General features: G+C 30.8%; 1 protein-coding gene across 1 annotated transcript in view; it reads right to left on the bottom strand.

Annotated features, from left to right (window-relative positions):
* The window catches only part of LOC123655265, a 63,540-nt gene that overhangs the window by 22,222 nt on the left and 21,042 nt on the right, over nt 1–20,276 (bottom strand). Inside the window, exon 2 of the mRNA XM_045591081.1 lies at nt 2,605–2,697. Coding sequence (XP_045447037.1) covers nt 2,605–2,697 — 93 coding nt within the window. The remainder of the gene's footprint in view (nt 1–2,604; nt 2,698–20,276) is intronic.

Raw genomic sequence — 20,276 nt, 5'->3', positions numbered from 1 at the left:
ACCGTCGGTGTTTAGGCGCCGCCGACACGGCACACGCATCATTACACCAGAGCGGCCGTCAGCGGTTATAAGTAATATAAACTTGTGAGTTATTTCAGTAGTAGGTACAGCAAACATAAACTATAGACATTATCTTACACTCGATAAAATATATTTTTTTTCTTTTGAAATACTTTAATGATTAGTTCAATGATATTGGATGGTGTAATAACACCGTAATTGGCTGGCCCAGTTTGGATGCGGCTCGAGGCACGTACTGCCAAGACATGCTTCTAAGAACGTGCCTATCTACAAATTCTTGGTACACAATTATGTAATTATACAAATAAAATATCATTGAAATGTAATAACCACGGAATACTTATATTATAAATTATTTAGCGATTGCGTTGTTCATTCACGCTTATACAGTAATTGCGATTTTATTAATGCATGCTTTATCGTTAGTTGCCGGCCGATTCATTCATGTTTTCATTATCATACTTATTTTATTGACGGTGATAATTATGTCTAAATGTAGGTAGATATGCAATTAACTTTATAAGGAGAATTGAAAAGTATATAAATATTATAAAAAAGCATTACCTAAAAAATATTTAGATAAAAACAATGAAATCGGTTGAAACTAACGAAACATCGTTGATTAAAAACAAATAACTTAAACAACCAAATACTTCTAAAATTCTGTAAAAGTAGTTTGACGTGAAAAAAAATCGTATCATGTATATTAACACGATAAGGTTAAGATATTTACCTCCCTTTTTTAAAAAAAAAACCTCACTATTGCTCGACATAAATTATATTTCATTTTATAGATAATTTCTTGATCTACCGGCATCCAAAACTAAAAAATTTAAACTATTTAAAAAGGAAGGTAAGGTATGCTTTAAGAAGTAGGAAGGCTATTTTTTTTCTCAAATCGACTCGGGTGAAACCACGGGAACCAGCTAGTTTTTACATAATCGCGTTCAATATTCTATTAAAACTATATTGCCTATATCACAAATATGTCACAACACGTTTCTTCAACGTATTAAAAATAAGGACGAAAATGATTGATTTTATATTTTTAAATAATTAAGTTGTAGTTTTTTTATGTGAGGTAATTGAACTTATTAGATACAAGTTCTGCAATCTCTAGCAATCATTATATACATAGACGAGGCTAAGAGCTTTATAGACTAAATAGAAAAATAGAAATAAATTGCTGTTGAACTGTTGAACGGCTTTTTTCTGTTAAGAACATGGAGTATATACTAGTTTTTTACATTATACTCATAAATACCAGCTTTTATGAATACTTTACTTAGCATCGACTTAGCCACGATGTTAGTGGATTTGAGGCAATTTGATTGTTGTTACCATACATATATTTCCAGTTTCAAGATTGAAAAAAGTCTAGACAATGTCTCATAAACTCCAAGGTAAAGGCCCAACTGCAAGATATAGCTGGGTATCTAAATCACGCCAGCGCATTTTGCAAACCAGTTCCAAGGGTTTAATATAAAGAATGAACTCACTATGAAATTCCAGGCTGCGGTATACAGGAGCTATTTAAGACTCGTTCGTTTAAAATAACTAGTAAGAAAAATGAAATTGATAATTTTTCATTTACCCTTGTCTAAGTATAAATAAAATGAGCTCTTCTAAGCTTACCAACTTTTACATTTACATTTACATATTATGTTAAATAAATAAAATAAATACAACTCGGCAGTATTTTTTTGTGCCGGATTCAATAAATAATGAAGCTATTACTAAAAACTACACAACCACAACAGACAAATACAAACTACAATAACATAAAATTTATGCAAAAAAAAATACCCCTATTGAGCCCACAGCATCTAAATTCTCAAAATATTGGTAGTAGACCTCGTGCCATTGCCAAACTTATCAGTTAACCAAATTAATTTTTGCTCACCCGTGGACGCAATGATCTTATTAGTCAGCTATTTAATGAGTGAGTAGACTTTTGGCCTTCAAGGTTAAAATGTTTCCTTTCCAAACCTTTGTTTGTTAACTTTTCAAAATTATAAAGTCATACCCTTGGGTATTTTGTCAGCTTTCCAAACTGCCAACCGGCTATAATCTTTACAATTTTAGATGCCGTTTCTAATTAAATATGTACATTTAGGTTTAGTCAATATTAATTTTAAAAATAAAATGATATGGGTGCGAAAAAGTTATTTTATTTTTTATTTTTCATGACACATATGTAACCTACAAAGGATCCTTTTACTGTCGTTCCAAAAGAAGCGAAGTCGTCGTTTTATTTTCGAGACGTGTCGAAAGTTGTGGCTCAAAGATTTGAGGTCAAACAAAGCACTGAACTGTTCATTGTTCACGAAAAGGTCACGTTTGATTGGCCACTCGAACCGTGCGAGACTAAACGAAAAAGTTTTTAAAACGATATCCATCTGAGATGGTACATTCGAGTAACCACATTTCAATTTTTTAAGTAACATAAAAAGCTCACTCGTTTTATTATTCGACTTCTATTTGTGCGACTTTATGCAACTTTATGGTAATGTATACGTGTGGCTGCATAGTTATAAATATTATACGAATACCTAGGTTTTAATATATGTCGTTAAAGCTTACCTTCAGAGCGCAAAAAATGCACGATGGTCCGAGGCATGCGTGGCCTGTGAGCTCGCGGAAACTGCGCCGAAAAATGTCAAGATGCCACAGCACCTGCAACAAACAATTATCTATAAGTATAAATTTTAGTCAATTATTCTATTTGGAGCAAACATTCCACAATACAATTGGCACGTCAACTTTGTATTTTTAAATGTGCATTATGAATAATTATCTGCACAACCATCAGCGCATTTCAGCTGCACCTTACCTGCCCTTATCCAATAATACGGAAAACTAAACTTTACCCACAAGATACACATACAGCTGCGGTCTATTTCAATTTGATTTCGTTTAGGGCAATTTAGCACGATTAATCATGGATATGAGTACGGGGGTTTGGGCCCTATCAGTACTCGTAAAACGAAACGATTTTAAACATTGAACCTCCAAATCAATAGGAATCGTAGATACGAGGAAGCTTATATCTGCTATACATAACTATATCTACTATATCTACGAGGAAGCCTATAGCTACCATACTAGTTGCGATTAATATAGAACGAATTGTAGATATTTAAAACATTCTTAAGAGATCTAACGTCGAAAAACAATTAATAAAGAATACCCATATCTTACAATCGATGCCGATTTGAAGAAAAAATATTTTCAAATTCACAAAAAGAATTAGTAATTTATAGTAATTTATACGCTATTAAAATATTACGAATATAAATATATATTTCGCAGCTGCGCATAATATACATAGCAACATAAATTTTAGAATATTTGAAATACATAGATATTACATACACGTATTATTAAAACTTGTAGTAATAATTTTTCATACGTAAATATGAGTGGTAATTAATTTTTATAATTGTATAAAAATAATCTAAGAAGTTAATACCTAAGTAATGAATATGCAAGTAGTTACTAATTAAACAAATCGTGTAAAAATTACTGCTCTAAAGTGCGAAAATTATGTATAGTATGCAATTTTATATATAAACAAAATATAAGGATGATATTCTGCATTCAAGGTTGAGCACGTTTAAGACTACAACCGACGCAGGCTTCACGGCACGTATCGCGTCAGCTGCAGGTGGCATATGACATCGTAAAAAATTGTAACGAATAAAAAGAAAGCTAAATATCCAACGAAGAACGCACCGTTTATAACACGGACAGTAGCTTTTCATTTATAACGTATGAATACGAGTATAGCTAATCTATTCGCGGATTGACATTTTACAAGAAACGCCCACAAGCTTCCTGTCTAAATCGCCTACGCGCTGTACATATTTTAAAACTTTATCATTCCATTTATATATTAGACAAAACTAATAATCGCAAATCAAAGTAAAATTACATTTTTGTACAATATCCAATTTATAACTTTTAAATAAAGGGGCGGATATAAACCTTCATAAAATTACAAAACAAACTTATCCATAAATTTTTTTCGATGTACGTTATTATAAAATATTCTTTAACCTTGAAGGTTCCTCCATATACTCTAGATTGGCGAGAAATTTAAAATTGGAGTTAGCTGACTAAGGAATACACCTGCTTACGTAGTTTTTCGCAATTGTTTTCGGAGTCTTATGGGCAGGTGCGCGCCCTGTCCGTGCAGCTGTGCGAACGATGGCGCTCATCTTAGTTTTAATTCTTTAAACGATATTAAAATAAAACCTAAAATTGATTTCGAGTATCGCAGTCGAACGAGTTGTTTATTTTAAGTATTAATTATCGCATGTATAACTGGATAAGTGGATAATAAATGTAATTCAGGTAACTAGTAATTCTTGTTATTTCGTACATTCCTTTAATTCAAGATCATTGCTAAAAAATAAAATTTATAAAACTGCTATGCATAAGACGATGAAATTCATTCTTCAAGATATTTATAATAACGACAGATGCGCAAGCCCCGGTAGCCGTTAGAGCCGTACAATCAGCTACAAAACGTAGATTAATACTGATTTCCTTATATCACGTAACAGAGTCACTGTTAAGCTTACTTGCTTAAACAATACGTGGATGTGTAGTAAGATTACAAACACAAACTTCTGTCTACCGGAATTTTATGTAGTTTTGTATATATTTTTAATTTAAATTGTATATAAACTCCTATATAGTACTTAAAAGATTTTTGTTAAGCAATTATAGTAACAAAAAAGATATTGCACTATTGTTATTTTTAAATAAACTAATATTTTATTGCAATATTCGTACAAGACTAACTAAGATAATTATTTAAGTATTTTGTAGACTTACGCCGAGTTGCACGAAACAAAATTAAAATTTAAGTAGAGATTAAACTAATTTAATCACAAGAATTTCATACAATTCTTGCGATTAAATTAGTTTAATCACTACTTAAATTTTAATTTCTTTTCGTGCAACTCGGCGTTAGTGTTTTAAAATGTATAAAATTAGATGACAGACGGTATAAGTATATATGAAGATTAATTATTATTATTTTTTTTATTACCTTAAACTAGACGCCATTAGAAGTCTCATGTTTACATAAGAATTATCACAATTCGATATACCAAATGTTTTCGTAGAATCCCGATAAAGGGACCTTAAGATAAACAGTTCAAACCAAATAAAATACTATTTGCACTTCTTAGTTTGAAAATCTTAGTTTTTTATTAGTAAGATGTTAAGTGGATCAACTTAAAATTGTATGTCTAAATAGCTTTATTTTGTTGGAAAGTGACAAAGCGCGATCAAATTTGTTTAATGATAACGGATGTAGACGAATGAAGATTTAGAACGAAACTGAAGACTCCCGTCAACTTAGTTGATAAGATAACCTTTTTTTTATGCAAACAAACATATATTATGATGAAACTTTTACATAAAAAGAGGGATTAATTTCATAGCATTTTATGAAAGTAATTTGTGAATGAGCTATTCTTGGTAGAATTTTACGGCTACGATTGTATCAAAATAACGAAGTAACAGCGGCCTCTAGTGAGATAATATTAGTTGTATTTTATTTCCTTTAAGCAATGATATATATGTTGGGATTATAAAGTATAAAGCACATAATGATTTATTGTAAACTTTTATTGTGTTAATTTTATTAAATTTATGTCGTAAGGCATTCATTTTATCGAGTGCCTAGTTTACAAATGTCTTATATACCTTGGGGCTTAGCCAAGTTGACAATCTACAATCGATAACGCTATTAGAAAACTAACCAAATGTATAGGAATGACATCATCTCAACGTAAAGTCACGTGATCATAACAAACGAATAGAAAATTCGTAGACAAGTTTACTTGTTCAAAATGTTACAACGTCGAACGGAATCGTTTCTACAACGACGATCACTACATCCCATACAAATGGTAGCCATGTTACAGTTTTGACAAGCGTCAACGAAACGATATCGAAATTTTTGAACGATAGTTAAAAGATTGCCGAGACCCAGTAGTAAACGTTAAAAAATGGCGTCTATTATGATAATATGAAAGAGTTGTGTTAGGACCGAGAATTATTTATTTACGATAATTTTGAACTATATGCAGCATTTAGCCATGATGATTTTGGAAAAGCCATGCTGAGTTATTATTGAATAGGTTATAGTAATTTTAATTAGTAAGATTTTATTTACATTGTCTAGTTACAAACTTTTATTCTTTTTTTATAAAAATTAATAAACGCTTTACACTCAACGGATCCCCCAGTAGGACTTTCTCCTGTGTTGGGGGTCCGGAAACACACACAATACACAAACACAACACCCAGACCACGACTAACATCTATATGGTCGATATAAATGTCTGTCGGGAGCGGGAATCGAACCCGCGACCGCTAGCGCAACAGCCAGTGCATTTACCGTTGCGCCAACGCGACGTACTTAACTTCGTACGTCGTACGTAACTTTTATGTAGGTCCTTCATATTTAATTTATCATTTACCTACATATCGCTGTCCCCGGGCAATAAAGCGGTAATATCAAAAATCAAATTTTACAGGAGAAATAAAAGAAGCTAATTTGTTTATAGTGCAGTGTACAGTGATCCAAAACAGACGTTCAATATGTCAAATGAAAGCTATTTTTTTACCAATTTAAGCTTTTCAAAATAATTTTTTAAAAACAAATCGTATAATTTTTTAATGAAATAATTAAAAAAAATGTATAATACAATTCATAGATGATACTATTTTAATTGCAAGATCATTAACAATTACTGTAAAGATGTTCACCGGTTTTTTGTGTTATTTTTCTTAGAGTAATGCAATAATACATAGCTTAGTCGTAAGAGAATTATCCATGCAATAAAACGGTTATTGTCATTTATTCTAACGAAATATTAATAAAAAAAACTGAAAAAAATAAGAGTGATAGATTGATACTCAGAGAAGCCAAAAATTAAATAACATTAAAAAGGGTGTAACCGGTGTATACCGCTTTATTGCCCGGGGCCAGCGATATGATTAATAAGTTATTAATAGTATTTTGTAAATGTCCAGTTAATTTTATGTTCAATGTTATGTACCTACTTAAATATAAAATAATTAATAAAACATTATTATTATTACAAATAAGTTTATTATTGTTTTATTAAAACACTGATGATATTCGTGGCATGCACAGTTGAAAAGAAAGGATTTTTCAGTCATTAATACTTTTTATTTACAATTCACTCAAAACCTACATTTTAGGTATTATTTGTTACTTTACATAAAAATCAATTAGCTACAGTTATTGTACATAAATATTAGTTTCATTATTACATTTTAAGTATAAATTAAAATAGGTTTTGTTATATACAAACAAAAATTAATTGTTCCTCTGATATTGCAGGCAATTTGAAATTGTATATAGCCCTCAGCTGAGACCACTATCACTACATTAGACATTTTAAGGAATAGTGTTTGTCGGAGGTAGCGATGATGGTCTCAACTTGTAAAAAATGGTAAAATTTGCATCAAATTGTCTAGTACCAACTAAACGACTTAAAATTACATTTCGGCTTTCTTCCATTGCTATCTTTCGCAATTCTAATCACAACCTTTCCTTTTCTCTTTGTGGATTTTTTTTCCCTTTCCATGAATTCCAGTAAAGCTGCGAACTGTTCTGGGCTTGCTCAAGATCTATATTCCATCATATAAACCACTTAATTTTTAGGATTTTATTTTATTTTATTTAGGACAACAAACAATTGCATAATAAAAGTTTATCAGCGCCGTTATCCACATATAATATTATATACATGGCAGTACAATATTTCTGAAAATGTAAATTACAATTTAAGAGAAAAGAGAAAATGAATAAAATTAATGAACATGACAGCTAACGAAACGATAAGAACAAGTCCTAACCAATTCTTAAAATTAAAATTGCAAAGATTTAACACCTAATATTCTTCCAAGATATTTTTCATTCCTATTCAGAATCATGTTATCATAACATGTCGAGTTTTTCTAGACACAGTAATGTTTAAAATTAACACTGTGATATAATAATAATAAACCAAATATAAGAACTTTACCTTATTTCGGTTACGCATAAAACAATAAGTTAATAACAATTTCTTCTTCAGGATTAATGGCTTTCAATAGTTCTAATAACAATTTGTAATTTTATGTATTACGACGTTGTGACTTTGACGTTAGTTTGACGCTCGTAAAAACGCTCATCATAGACTAAAGTATTAGTTTTTTCTAAAAGATGTTGTAGAATGAGCGTTTGACTCAGTCGTGTCAACTTGGCTACCAATTTAAAATGACTTACGCCGAGCCGTCAACGATTGTAGAAAGACGTTCGATACGAAACGTTTGTAACTTGGCTAGGCCTTCTTGTCAGACGTATACAATTCTATTAGACAGGTACATGAGCGTCAACAAGTCGCGCGAGGCGTCGTTCATAACGGTATAGAGCTACAAGCGTTTATATCTTGGAGATGTTGTGTTGATTATGTGTTAATCCTAAGCTTTTTCCCGTTAATTTGAAATAAATAACCTATGAGTTCGTATTAAAAAATAATTGAAATAATCACTTCAGCATATATTCAGATTATTGTCAAGATCCATATAAAATGTAGTTATTTCGCACCTCTATTCTCTATTTATTTACAGAATAATTTATTTTCTTTCTCTTGCTTGAATAAGTACATAATATTTCTAAAAAGATGTTTAAAATACATACAAGTATCTTATATACAAGTATCTTCTAAGGTTGCCTGGAAGAGATCGCTGTATTAGCGATAAGGCCGCCTGTTGCAGCTGATGCAAATTTTATTTTTATATTTCATTTGTTATGCTGTTAAAACCTTGTATTAGTGTGCGAAAGTGTAAATAAATAAAATAAATAAATAAATATCTTATATACAAGTATCTTATAAGGTTAAAACAATTGTAAGGTATCTACGACGGCAATAAATAATAAGTTTTAGATTACGTATTTAGTATTTAAAAGTTGATTAGTACCTATAGTGTATGACTTGCAATTGTTGCCAGTAGTGTACCGTAAAACAAAACGAATAATAATGATAGAATTTATAAGCAACATATATTTAGATAGATTAGTTTAATTGTGCAATTGATACCATGTTTTGCAAAAGCTTTTATATTCATTACAAAAAAAGAAACATTAATTTGCACCTAGACTACGACTTGTAAATCACAGACCGTAACATTGTTTCTATACTATATAAAGAAGCATACAACTAAGTGAAGGCTAGTTTTACTCACGTTTTTGTGAACGGGGAGTGCAGTGGTGCATCTAACATATTGAATCTATTATAACATTTCTAACCACGATTTGACGCTTCTTGACCGGCGTGGGAAATGGCGATCTCACGATTTGAACGGAATAGCATAAAATTATATTATAATTCTGTTTTAAACGTTTATTTGTACGTTATTGACAATCTAATAAACGAGTGTGAAAACTTGTTGAAATTTCATTATTTATTCGATTTCATACTTCTGAATTTAAGGTGTGACCTTTAAATATGTAAAAGTCTTACATGCTTTTTAAGTCAAGTTTACGAGTAGCTTTATTTCTCCAAGTTCACATATAAAATCGTGTACTTATTAAAATATTTATTATTATTAAAGATTCTTTATCTTCCTTCAATACGCATAACGTGTTACTCATATAGAACCCGTACACTTCTTTGCTAGATCGCATACTTGAGGCTAAAAAAAACAAAAAAAAAGAATTACAGGCAACTGCTATGCAGAGAGTACTGCAATATTACTTTTTTAACCTGTTAAGAGCTTATTTCGTGTATGTTTAACGATTAACTAATAATATTAAGGGAAAGTAGTTAATTATTGAATTTATCAGTTAGGTAATAAAATTTATTATTCGCATACATTTCAATTATTGTTTAATTACTGAAGTATATTATATAATTGTTTGAAATGAAAGCTGTATGCTCAAGTTTAGACCAACGGAAGTAGATTTGAATAAAAATATAGTGAGTGTGCTTCCCCCACGGAAACGGCTCGCCTAAATTTTAAAATAATCATAAACATCGTCATTGGTATTTAATACGCCCTGCCCGTTGCACTAATTGTTTTGCAGATATAATATTGATAATATTGGTGTAAATTCTATTGTTATACCTTGCTGATTTGAAATCACTCTTCATTAGAACTTTGCCAAGGATTTGCCGGGATTTTACCGGCTTTTACAGTAACATATCGAGATTTATTTTCTCAAAAATGTTACTCGGTCGGAGCAAAAATTTTAAAAGGGTAATTTCAAAGTATGATTGTAAGCACAGCCTAGCAATTAGTAACCTCGGAGTTTATAAATAATAAATATTCGTATGTCGCAGTGTAAGCAATGGTCAGTTAAAATTTACATATTTTTGAATACGTAATACTAATATTAATAACACCAAAGTAATATGCAAATTTGGCATGCATAAGCAAAAATTTAATGTAACTTAAATAAAACTGTTTCTTACTATTACACATAAATTAAAAAAAAAATTATAGTACTTATAAAGATATCTATTTTATGCTTAGAAGTGAAGAAACTTTAAAAATCTTGTTTATTTCTTCAAAGTAATAATAAAGTGATCAATTTACGCCTAATTAGACATAAAAATCGTATGCGTATCACTTGACTCTAGTGCCTACATAAATTTCAACTTTCTTATAAGCTTTATTACTTGGTAATAAAACTGAAAATTGTTTCATTCAAGCGTTGTGTTTAGTCGCGGTATTACCACCGTGACGGCGGTCACGCTTTATAGCTACAACCAATCGAAAGAGTAACGGATGTCAAATATGATGTACGATAAATGTGATGTAATTATAAAACATACATTAATTACTTTCTGGTTCAGTGATTATACGTTTCCGAAATATTCGATTTCAAATTCCAAAATTATTTTTGTAAAATAACGTTTACAATTATATCAATGTATTTTTAACTCAAACAACATTGTTCACATCTTGATCTAATTTAAATGGGACCAAGCACCAAATTTTGATTACGAAAAGAATCAACAAAAAATGGTACATGCAGTAAAAAGTTCTGAGGTAACATACAATAAAAAAAAGTCGAATTGAAAACCTCCTTTTTTGTAGTCGATTAAAAAGGGCGCGTTTCAAGATACGAATTTTTTTTTTATTTCATTACAGATACTATCCTTACCTATTATGTACGTATATACATTTGTGTATTTTGAAGGCAAATTTTGTAAAAAATTAAAAAAACATAGGTATAATATATTATAATTTTTAATCTTGTTTTGTAAATTTGGAGAAAATTGTGTACGTTGTAAACTCAAGTAATTATTACGTCTCTTATGTTTGGGTGAAAGAGGTAATTCTTGAGGCGAACGGCCGCTATCAAGAACCGGTCAGAGTGTGGGCTATTTCGACGAACTCTTTATATTAACCAATTATTTTTTTGTGTACTACTTCATCATACTAGTCTCTCAGACTATTAAATTAAGGTATAAAACAATTTGATAGATCATAATTATTAATACAGCATTCATTACAGTAAAAAATATTTTATAGTATTCAAAAGTGTACTACTATTTTTTAAATAAATATATACCTACTATAAATTGATCTGTAGTCGTATTTTTCGTATCTAGTATTAAACCGATCAAATCAGAATAACTTTATTAAAATAGGCTAGCTATATAGGAAAAGCAGTTTCGAATCGTCATTTTACAAATTGAAATTTTAAATGTTATTATTATTTTTAAAAGTGAAGCTACCACCGATTCGGAATGTAGATTGTGCAAAGAAGAATCGACCAGAAACTCCGCAGTTACTCTTTTAAAAATAATATATAAAATATATCTTATATATAAAATTCTCCTTCTCCGAAACGGCTGGACAGATTTTTATGAAATTTTGTGTGAATATCGGGTAGGTCTGAGAATCGCCCAACATCTATTTTTTATACCCAAATGGGAGGCAAGTCAAGGTCAACCCAAACCAAAGAGGGTAAGGGGCTTAACAACATTCACTTCAGCCTGTAATATCCCACTACTGGGCATAGGCCTCTTTCCCCATGTAGGAGAAGGATCAGAGCTTAATCCCCCACGCTGCTCCAATGCAGGTTGGCGGATATATTCCCTACTATGAGTCACGATCGCTATCAGGTGTACATGATAACAATCGGGACCAACGGCTTAACGTGCTCTCCGAGGCACGGTGGGGAGACCCACTAGGACTGCACGAATACCCAAACCACGGCAAACAACTGTATGGCCAATACAAATGTTTGTCATGTGCGGGGATCGAACCCGCAACCGCCAGCACAACGGGTAGTAGTTTGCGGAGTAAGCTAGTTTTAGTATAAAACTAGTAATATCGTGCAAGAAATACAGCGTAACTAAGTCTACGCATCTTTATTATCTATGTAATCCTGCATCGAATAATAAGCTTAATTATTAATTTCTTTTAAATACAAACTTTAAATTTATTCTCAGACAATTTCAATATTGTTTGTGGGATTAAATTATACATGCGAATACCCAAAAAGGAGACGTTCAATTGGCACAGTCGGAAACTAGGACTTACAATTTTGTTATTCTTCCTCGTGTTTACACTGCGATCATTACTATTGATATCAAGGCAGTCAATACTTAAACATCTCGCAGGGAGACTCAAGCTCCAAGATCGTAAACGCCGCGAATAGCCTCAGTTTTTGCAAAATAAATACAGTCTCGATATCTTTAATATTACCCCACAGTAACCGTAAGACATGGACGCCATGGAAATGGGTAAAATATGCGGCAATATAGTAAGCTTACAGTAACTACGTCGGTCAGTTGTCGAACTTTTCTACTGCGAATGCTGCGGAACACACACAACAAGTGATGTAACAAGCAAGAGATTAAGTCTGTGTTAAACCTAGTTGTTTACTCGTTTACTTTAACTTTCTTTTCTTTCTTTACATCGCAAAATGAAAAAAATTAAAAAGACTTAAGTTGCAAATAAACTGTCGTTTCATATTTAAGTTAGTATAAAGGCGATTATCATAATCCAGTTTTAGTGTTTATGTCAGAATTATCTAAGGTTTATTAATGTGGCTTTCATCGTTTATTAATTTAATTTTTGTCGACTTAATGAAAAACTGTTATAAAAATTATGCAAACTATAATAAACGTAATTGAATTGAAAACGTAAATTAATTTGTCTTATTCTTCTTCTTCTTTAAAGACAATGGCTCCATCAGCTTTTCACCGATGATTTTGCCAATGACAAGTCCTAAAAGTGGATTAAAGTCCGGAGACAGGGTCAATTAATTTGTAATTGTATTACTATTTTTCAGTGTTTGATCTATAGTGTGACCATTAATATGTGAGTGTGAAGTGACATTGATGTTACCTATATTAAATTCTACAATATGCGTCTGAAAATCATCATAGAATCAGTTATTATAACTTCAAAATATGCTACTTCGAATGTAAAGAAACACAAAGTCACGTTCTGCTGAATAGACATCCGTTCCTGTTTTTGGCAAAGTTTTTTATAAATCAAAATTTAAGATTTAAGAAAACTATAGTAGAGCAAAACAAACGTCTTTATATAAATTTAAATTCATACCCCATTAGTACTCACAGTCCGAAACGAGAACCTCAAACCGATGCATTTTACATACGATCAAAACTGCCCTATTATAATGGAGCATCCCTTTACTTAAATGGGGGGACCGGCCAACCGTGCAACGGCTACCTGGCTCTAAATGTACCTGTATACGAAATCCCGGTTCATATAATTACTTCCAAACAACTACAAGCAAATTACTATAGGCGATCGTTTGTCTCGCTTCCATGCATACAAATAACGTATGAAAACTCGGTTTTCTCTTTCCCTCGCACTCGTTGATGTCTTTTACTAGCCTTTTTAGGAGAGCAGGACATCGGAAAACCAGAACAATCTTCCTATTAAGGAACAGAATTTACTGTCATTTTTATTTATTTTCTGTAATTCCGTATACAATTCATTTTTTATAATGAAGACAGTATTGTTCCTTATTACTTTTTGATGTTAATATGATACATATTAATTACCTATTGGAATGGAAATGTTAACTGACTGACTGAAATGTTTGGAATTTTAATTGTTAGTTTTTCTTATTGATTTGATAAAATTTGTATTCTGAATAGACCATACAAAGATATGAATAGGATAAAAAGTTCTATAGGAAAAGGAATCTTAAAAATAAAATAAAAAAGTAACGAGAAGCGAGAGAGCGGCTGAGATCGAGAATTACAAGGGTTGTATAGTGGTTGGTCTGGATCAGATTACTTAAATTATAAGACGCTGCATGCAGCTTATAAATCTTTGAGCTAAAAATCAGCTATGTATCTGCGTGTTTTGATAATGTTTACATTTGTTAATTTTCTCGCAAATACGGTCACTTTAAGAATTAAAAAAAACTAACACTAAAACTACTAAATAACAATACGATATCTTTATCATACATCATAAGCAAGTACTCTTAAATGGAAAACTTTATTCAGGTCTAATAAAAATATTGGGAAGGTCTTACCTTAGCGCCGTGATACAGAGCGCTGCTCCGTGATATTTTTGCCTTTGTCATTGTACACAGTAATCCAATCGATTCTTACACAGTTCATCACATTAAAATGTTCATGTTTACAAGTTTTAGGCACAGGAGGCACGGTAAAGTTCTATGAATATCGCTTACGAGTGTGTTTACTACGGGAGCACGTACGTGGGAGTGTAGTGACGCGCTTGTGTAGCTAGCGACTGCAACGCCGGCTTGTGGGGTGGCATAGTATGGAACTAAAGTGCCCGCGAGTAGCCTCAGCTACGACAACCTACTCTACGCTCTGAGGCTTTTGGAATCCGCCATTTTATTTTATGACGCATAATGGCGACGATTTTTTACGTCAATACAAGTAAATATTGTCATCCTATAAGTATAAGCGAAAGTTAGCTTTGTACCACTATACATTTCTTTTACAATGAATATACGCATGTATAAGTACTAAATGCAGATATTTCAAATTTATGGTATAATGTTGTGCCGTACTACATTTATATCGAAAGATAATAATGACAATTTTTACGCTTGAATTGAATAGTATTTTCTATAAAGAGGCAATTTTAATAAATTTTATGCTTCTAATGTTCATATGTTTCTTTACAAGAGAGCACGTACTCGTCCGACCGAATTAATAAATTAATCCGTCTTACCCGTCGAAGTAGCAAGAGTTGAGAGTTTTTTTTTTTTCTTTATTCGAATATTTGAGGCAGGTGTTGAAGATAAAAAAAACTCGTCGATACGTAGAGATCCATCAGGAAGCATTATAAAAAAGTTTGGTTTTTACATTCATTTTGTGTGTGTTCCTCAATCCATACAAAATTTCTTACTTTTTTACTCTTTACTTATTCCATATACTGGAATAGAATAATATTTTGCAACTAGTCCAATAATATGGGCAACACACATATGTTCATTTTTGGCGCGAAATTGTGGAGGCCTATGTCCAGCAGTGGACTGCAATAGGCTGAAATGGTGATGATGAGTCCAATAATAACATTGTACAAATTATTAATGACTTCGATTATACTTCAATTTACATTGCTTTATTTGTGTAAGTAAATTTATACTTTAGCATGTAAGTACACATCTATTTACACACATATAGGTACATAACAGTGCTCGCGGTCGACTATGTATTGGTTAGGTACTCGTATTGGCGATAGTAACTGTATAGTAATAACCATGACACGGCGGTGTCTGTAACATAGAACAAAAGGTTTCATATATCATTTTGTCTAATCTCACGTGCGCGATTATAAACGTAGTAATTATTGCACGTATATTAATTATTTTCTAACCGACTTCAAAAAAAGGAGGAGGTTACTCAATTCGACCGTATATATATATTTTTTATGTATGTTCGGGAATAACTCCGTCATTTACGAACCCATTATGATAATTCTTTTTTTTTTTTGGAAAGAAGATATCCCTAGTTTGATACCATGATAAGGAAACCAGGATCTGATGATGGGGTCTATAGTTGTATTTAAAATTTAAATACATTTACGAATTTAAAATACCCATGTCAATATCCCGACCGTATAATTTGGGTTTCACGTCCGTAATCCTTTATAATCCTTTGAACACAGAAAAAAAAAACTAATAAAGGATAAAAACTCTTTTTTTTTTCTTTATTATAACAATAATGTATATAGATATACTCATTGTAAAGCATAGATCCGCTAAAGTTAAGTTGTTTACTTTTAAGTCTATTATAAGTAAAACTAAGTTATTACTACTTATATTGAAACAAAATATTGTTATATTACGAACACAAAATGTTAGTCGTATTATAAGCAACTGAGTAATTACCTAGAAAAATACAAAAATTGTATTTACCATATTTTATAATTTTTTATAATTAAATATTTTTTAATTTAATATCAAATTTATTATGATAGGATGTTATAGGCAGTATTTCGCTTGCCAAATAATTAATTAAATAAATAATAATTACACAAAATATAACACATAACATAGGTAAGTAACATTATTACTTTTCACTTTTTGTTTACTTTATATATAAATTGTAAAAGATCAAATAAAAACTTGGCTTACTAAACTGAGATAAAAAAGTTCTCAGTACTAAAGAGATAATAACATATATTCAACAAGACTATATCTCATATCGTAAATTTTACAAGTAAATGCACGGACTTATCGTTAAAAACAACAACATAAAATATGCCAAGTGACTTTGTAATAAAGGATTCAGAAATATGGATATAAAGAACAATTTTATTATTTTTAAACAATTGATGATATTTTATTATTATCCTGTGAGGTTTGAAGTTATTCAATAATGGATAAAGGTTTCTTCTTTAAAGGTTAAGGTTCCATCAAATCTGTAGATCTGTGCGTTACTGCACAATAGCGCAAATACTTATGCTAAATTCAACAGACTCACATACATATTACATGTAAGTGTGAGCAACAATTCATTTTTCATATGTGATGTGGATAAAATACATTGAACATTGATTTCAAGGTTGCTTTTTATACATTAATGTGTTCATCCTCAAAGCCTTTTAAGTACCTTTAAAGCCTCGATCTTGCGTAGCCGCCGCACCACGTTATACCGAAGCCCTCAGTAACTCATCATACATTCCATGTATCAAGGAATGCAGAAGAAATTACATTAAGTATAAAAAGAAAGCTTGTAAATAATGTTGTTATTATGAATAAGAAACTTGGTTTTTTTACTAAATATCAATTTTGTTTTTATATTTACAAATCATAGCAATAGATGCTCAATTCTTATACTCGTTTTTTTATGGATAAAACTGTTTAACGCTTCTAGTTTTGACCCTTTACATAAAATAAATAAAAAACTTTTTAAACTGTTTTGTTTCGGACGTAGAGCCAGGAATTTTAAATTAATAGGTTTTTTATAAGATCATTAAAAACGTTATGATTCCATTTCATGAATAACACGAAATAAAAATAGTATTTTAAGTTTATAATTACGAAAATCAAGTATTAAGAAACACAGTGTAAGAGTAAATCATTAAAATTGTATTAAATTCAACAAAAAGTAATGTGTGACTGCTACTTTATCAACAATGTGTGTAAAATACATTACAACAATTTTTCATTATTATTTGTGACACGCGCCAAGCTCTGGTCAAGAGTCTGCTGAACCAGCGGTCGACAGTTTGAATTCAAAAACAGACCGGTACGCTCAAAACAATGAACCCGTTTCTTGCATCCTTCTCTAACATACGCAACTACTTTCTTACTATACATACTATTCTTATACTTTCAAAATCACTTTAAGCTTTTATCAAGAAAACGACTTTAAGTTCCTAATAATAAGATGCAAATCATAAGTTTTCTTCGATTATTTGTATTCGTAGTAAGACGTAGTAAAACTAAACCAGTTTTGTGCTAAGAAGTACAACAAACCTTTTTCCTAAAATCATATACCGTTAATTATTTGGGTAAACAGTTTAAAATAAACACTTTGTAGCCTTGTTTTTAAAGAAATTTGCCAAAGAATGGTGTTCTGCTTTTAGTAGCTTAAGATGTGTATAATATTGAAAAGAGATTTTAATATTAGTTTTAATCACCTCGCCGTGTAATTAATAGAAATATTTTTTCTGACAGACAGACATCCGTAGTTCAAAAAACAAATTTTGTTTAGTGCCTGCGAAATTTTTGAAGCAAAACTTCAGAGATTGTGAAATTGCTTAAAAAACAATGTCTTCTCTCTCACTTTCATTTTGTACTATTTACGTTAAACTTTGCGTGATATGGAAAGAAACACACAGACAAACAGACAATAATTGTTAAAATTGGCTTGAGTTTGGCATTTATTGTTCTCATAAAGAATATAATATATAATTCGTTTTTTCTAGAAAAACATTACGATATACCACTATACCACAAAGAACGGGGATAGTGACCAAAATAAACAATCTGATAAGTATTAACTTTCAACGCAGGCAACACGATTTAAAAGTTTATTACATCACAAATATACTTTTTAACTTATAAGACTTTTCGAAGAAGGAAACAACATAAAATTTCGGAAAAGATTTAATTTCGTCACGATACGACGCGACGTTACGAAATAATGAATCAACTCCGTTATATAAATTAGCAATCAATAAAGGCATCCTGTTACAAGATGTATTATACTTATACATGACACCTTCGCATAAGATTTCCAATAAATGTTCACACCGACACAACAGCTATTGTTCTTAGTTTAATAACAACTTCCGAGATTGATAAACTTTCGCAGTTTTGATACGACTTTCAGCACGATGCAGTGTAAAACACTTGATTCCCACGATGACTGAACTACAAAACGAATAACAGCTCAAATTGCTGATATACCATTCAATGTGTTAGTTATAAACGTACTAATGATGTAAATTTCGAGGTTTTTGTTTCAACGCTGCTACTGTATACAATTTGAAATTAAGACGTTACTTTAAGGTACTCTGTATAAACAAAAGTAGGTATAGAGTATTTGTAATATAGCTATAAATCTAATAAAAAAATAGTATTTGAAAGCTATAATTCGCATTCGGTCCACTAGTTACCTAATATGTACATAACAATTAAAAAAACTGGATGGCGATAGATAATTCAAGTCAAACAACTTACGTAGACAACGAACTTTCATCAAATATTAAAGCTATTAAGAAATAAAAATACTTGTCTTTTGCAAACGTTGCCAAACTATCGTGACTACACGCAAGCTGTTATGAAACCTATGCTACATCTAGACATCTTAACGTCGTTTTCAAATAAAGATTCGGCGATAGAATTTCACACGCTACCTCGTAAAAAATGTAATATTCTTCATAGGTATAACGAAGTACAGGTTTACTTAATAGTAGTTAATAGTAAAAACGATCAGATAAAATTATATAATGGTTTTAATTTTTATAGTAAACGTGTAGTTTTTAGTAGTTAAAGGGCTTTATTGAAATTAGTGATATGGAATAATTATTATTGTAATTTATATATTATTGTTGAGACACAGAAATAATAACGTTTTAATATTTAAATTAAGTCGAAAATATTTTTTGTTCAAGTTTTATTGCTCATATTAAAATAAAAATATATATAGGTATATGTGTATCAATTAATTCACTTACAAGATATAATCAACCTGTGTATTCGATTTTGCTTATAATATTGGAATAAATTAGCAATATTAATTAATTAATATATTTCACAAGTGATAACAAAAAAAAAAGTAAGTTTTTATTAAACAAAATTGTTTTTGCTCGCAAACGAAAAAAAAACCGACTTCAATTACATCGACGAGTAATACAACGTAGATCGACGAAAAAATAGTCAAATAACTACGCGTTATCAAAGATTACTCAAAAAGTAGATCTCAATAAAATTTATATGTGACCACATGACAAACATCAGCTTTCGATTAAATTAAAAATTATTAAAATCGGTACACCCAGTAAAAAGTTATTGCGGATTTTCAAGAGTTTCCCTCGATTTCTCTGGGATCCTATCATCAGATCCTGGTTTCCTTATCATAGTACTAAACTAGGGATATCTTCTTTTCAACAAAAAAAGAATTATCAAAATCGGTACATCCAGTAGAAAGTTATGCGGTATAATACAACGTAGGTCGACGAAAAAAGCATCAAGTAAAAACGCATTATTAGATATAACTCGAAAAGTAGTT

This window comes from Melitaea cinxia, chromosome 7, assembly GCF_905220565.1.
Source record: "Melitaea cinxia chromosome 7, ilMelCinx1.1, whole genome shotgun sequence".
Classification (NCBI taxonomy): domain Eukaryota; kingdom Metazoa; phylum Arthropoda; class Insecta; order Lepidoptera; family Nymphalidae; genus Melitaea; species Melitaea cinxia.
Note: the sequence above shows the minus strand (reverse complement) of the source record. Positions and strands in the feature narration are given on the sequence as shown.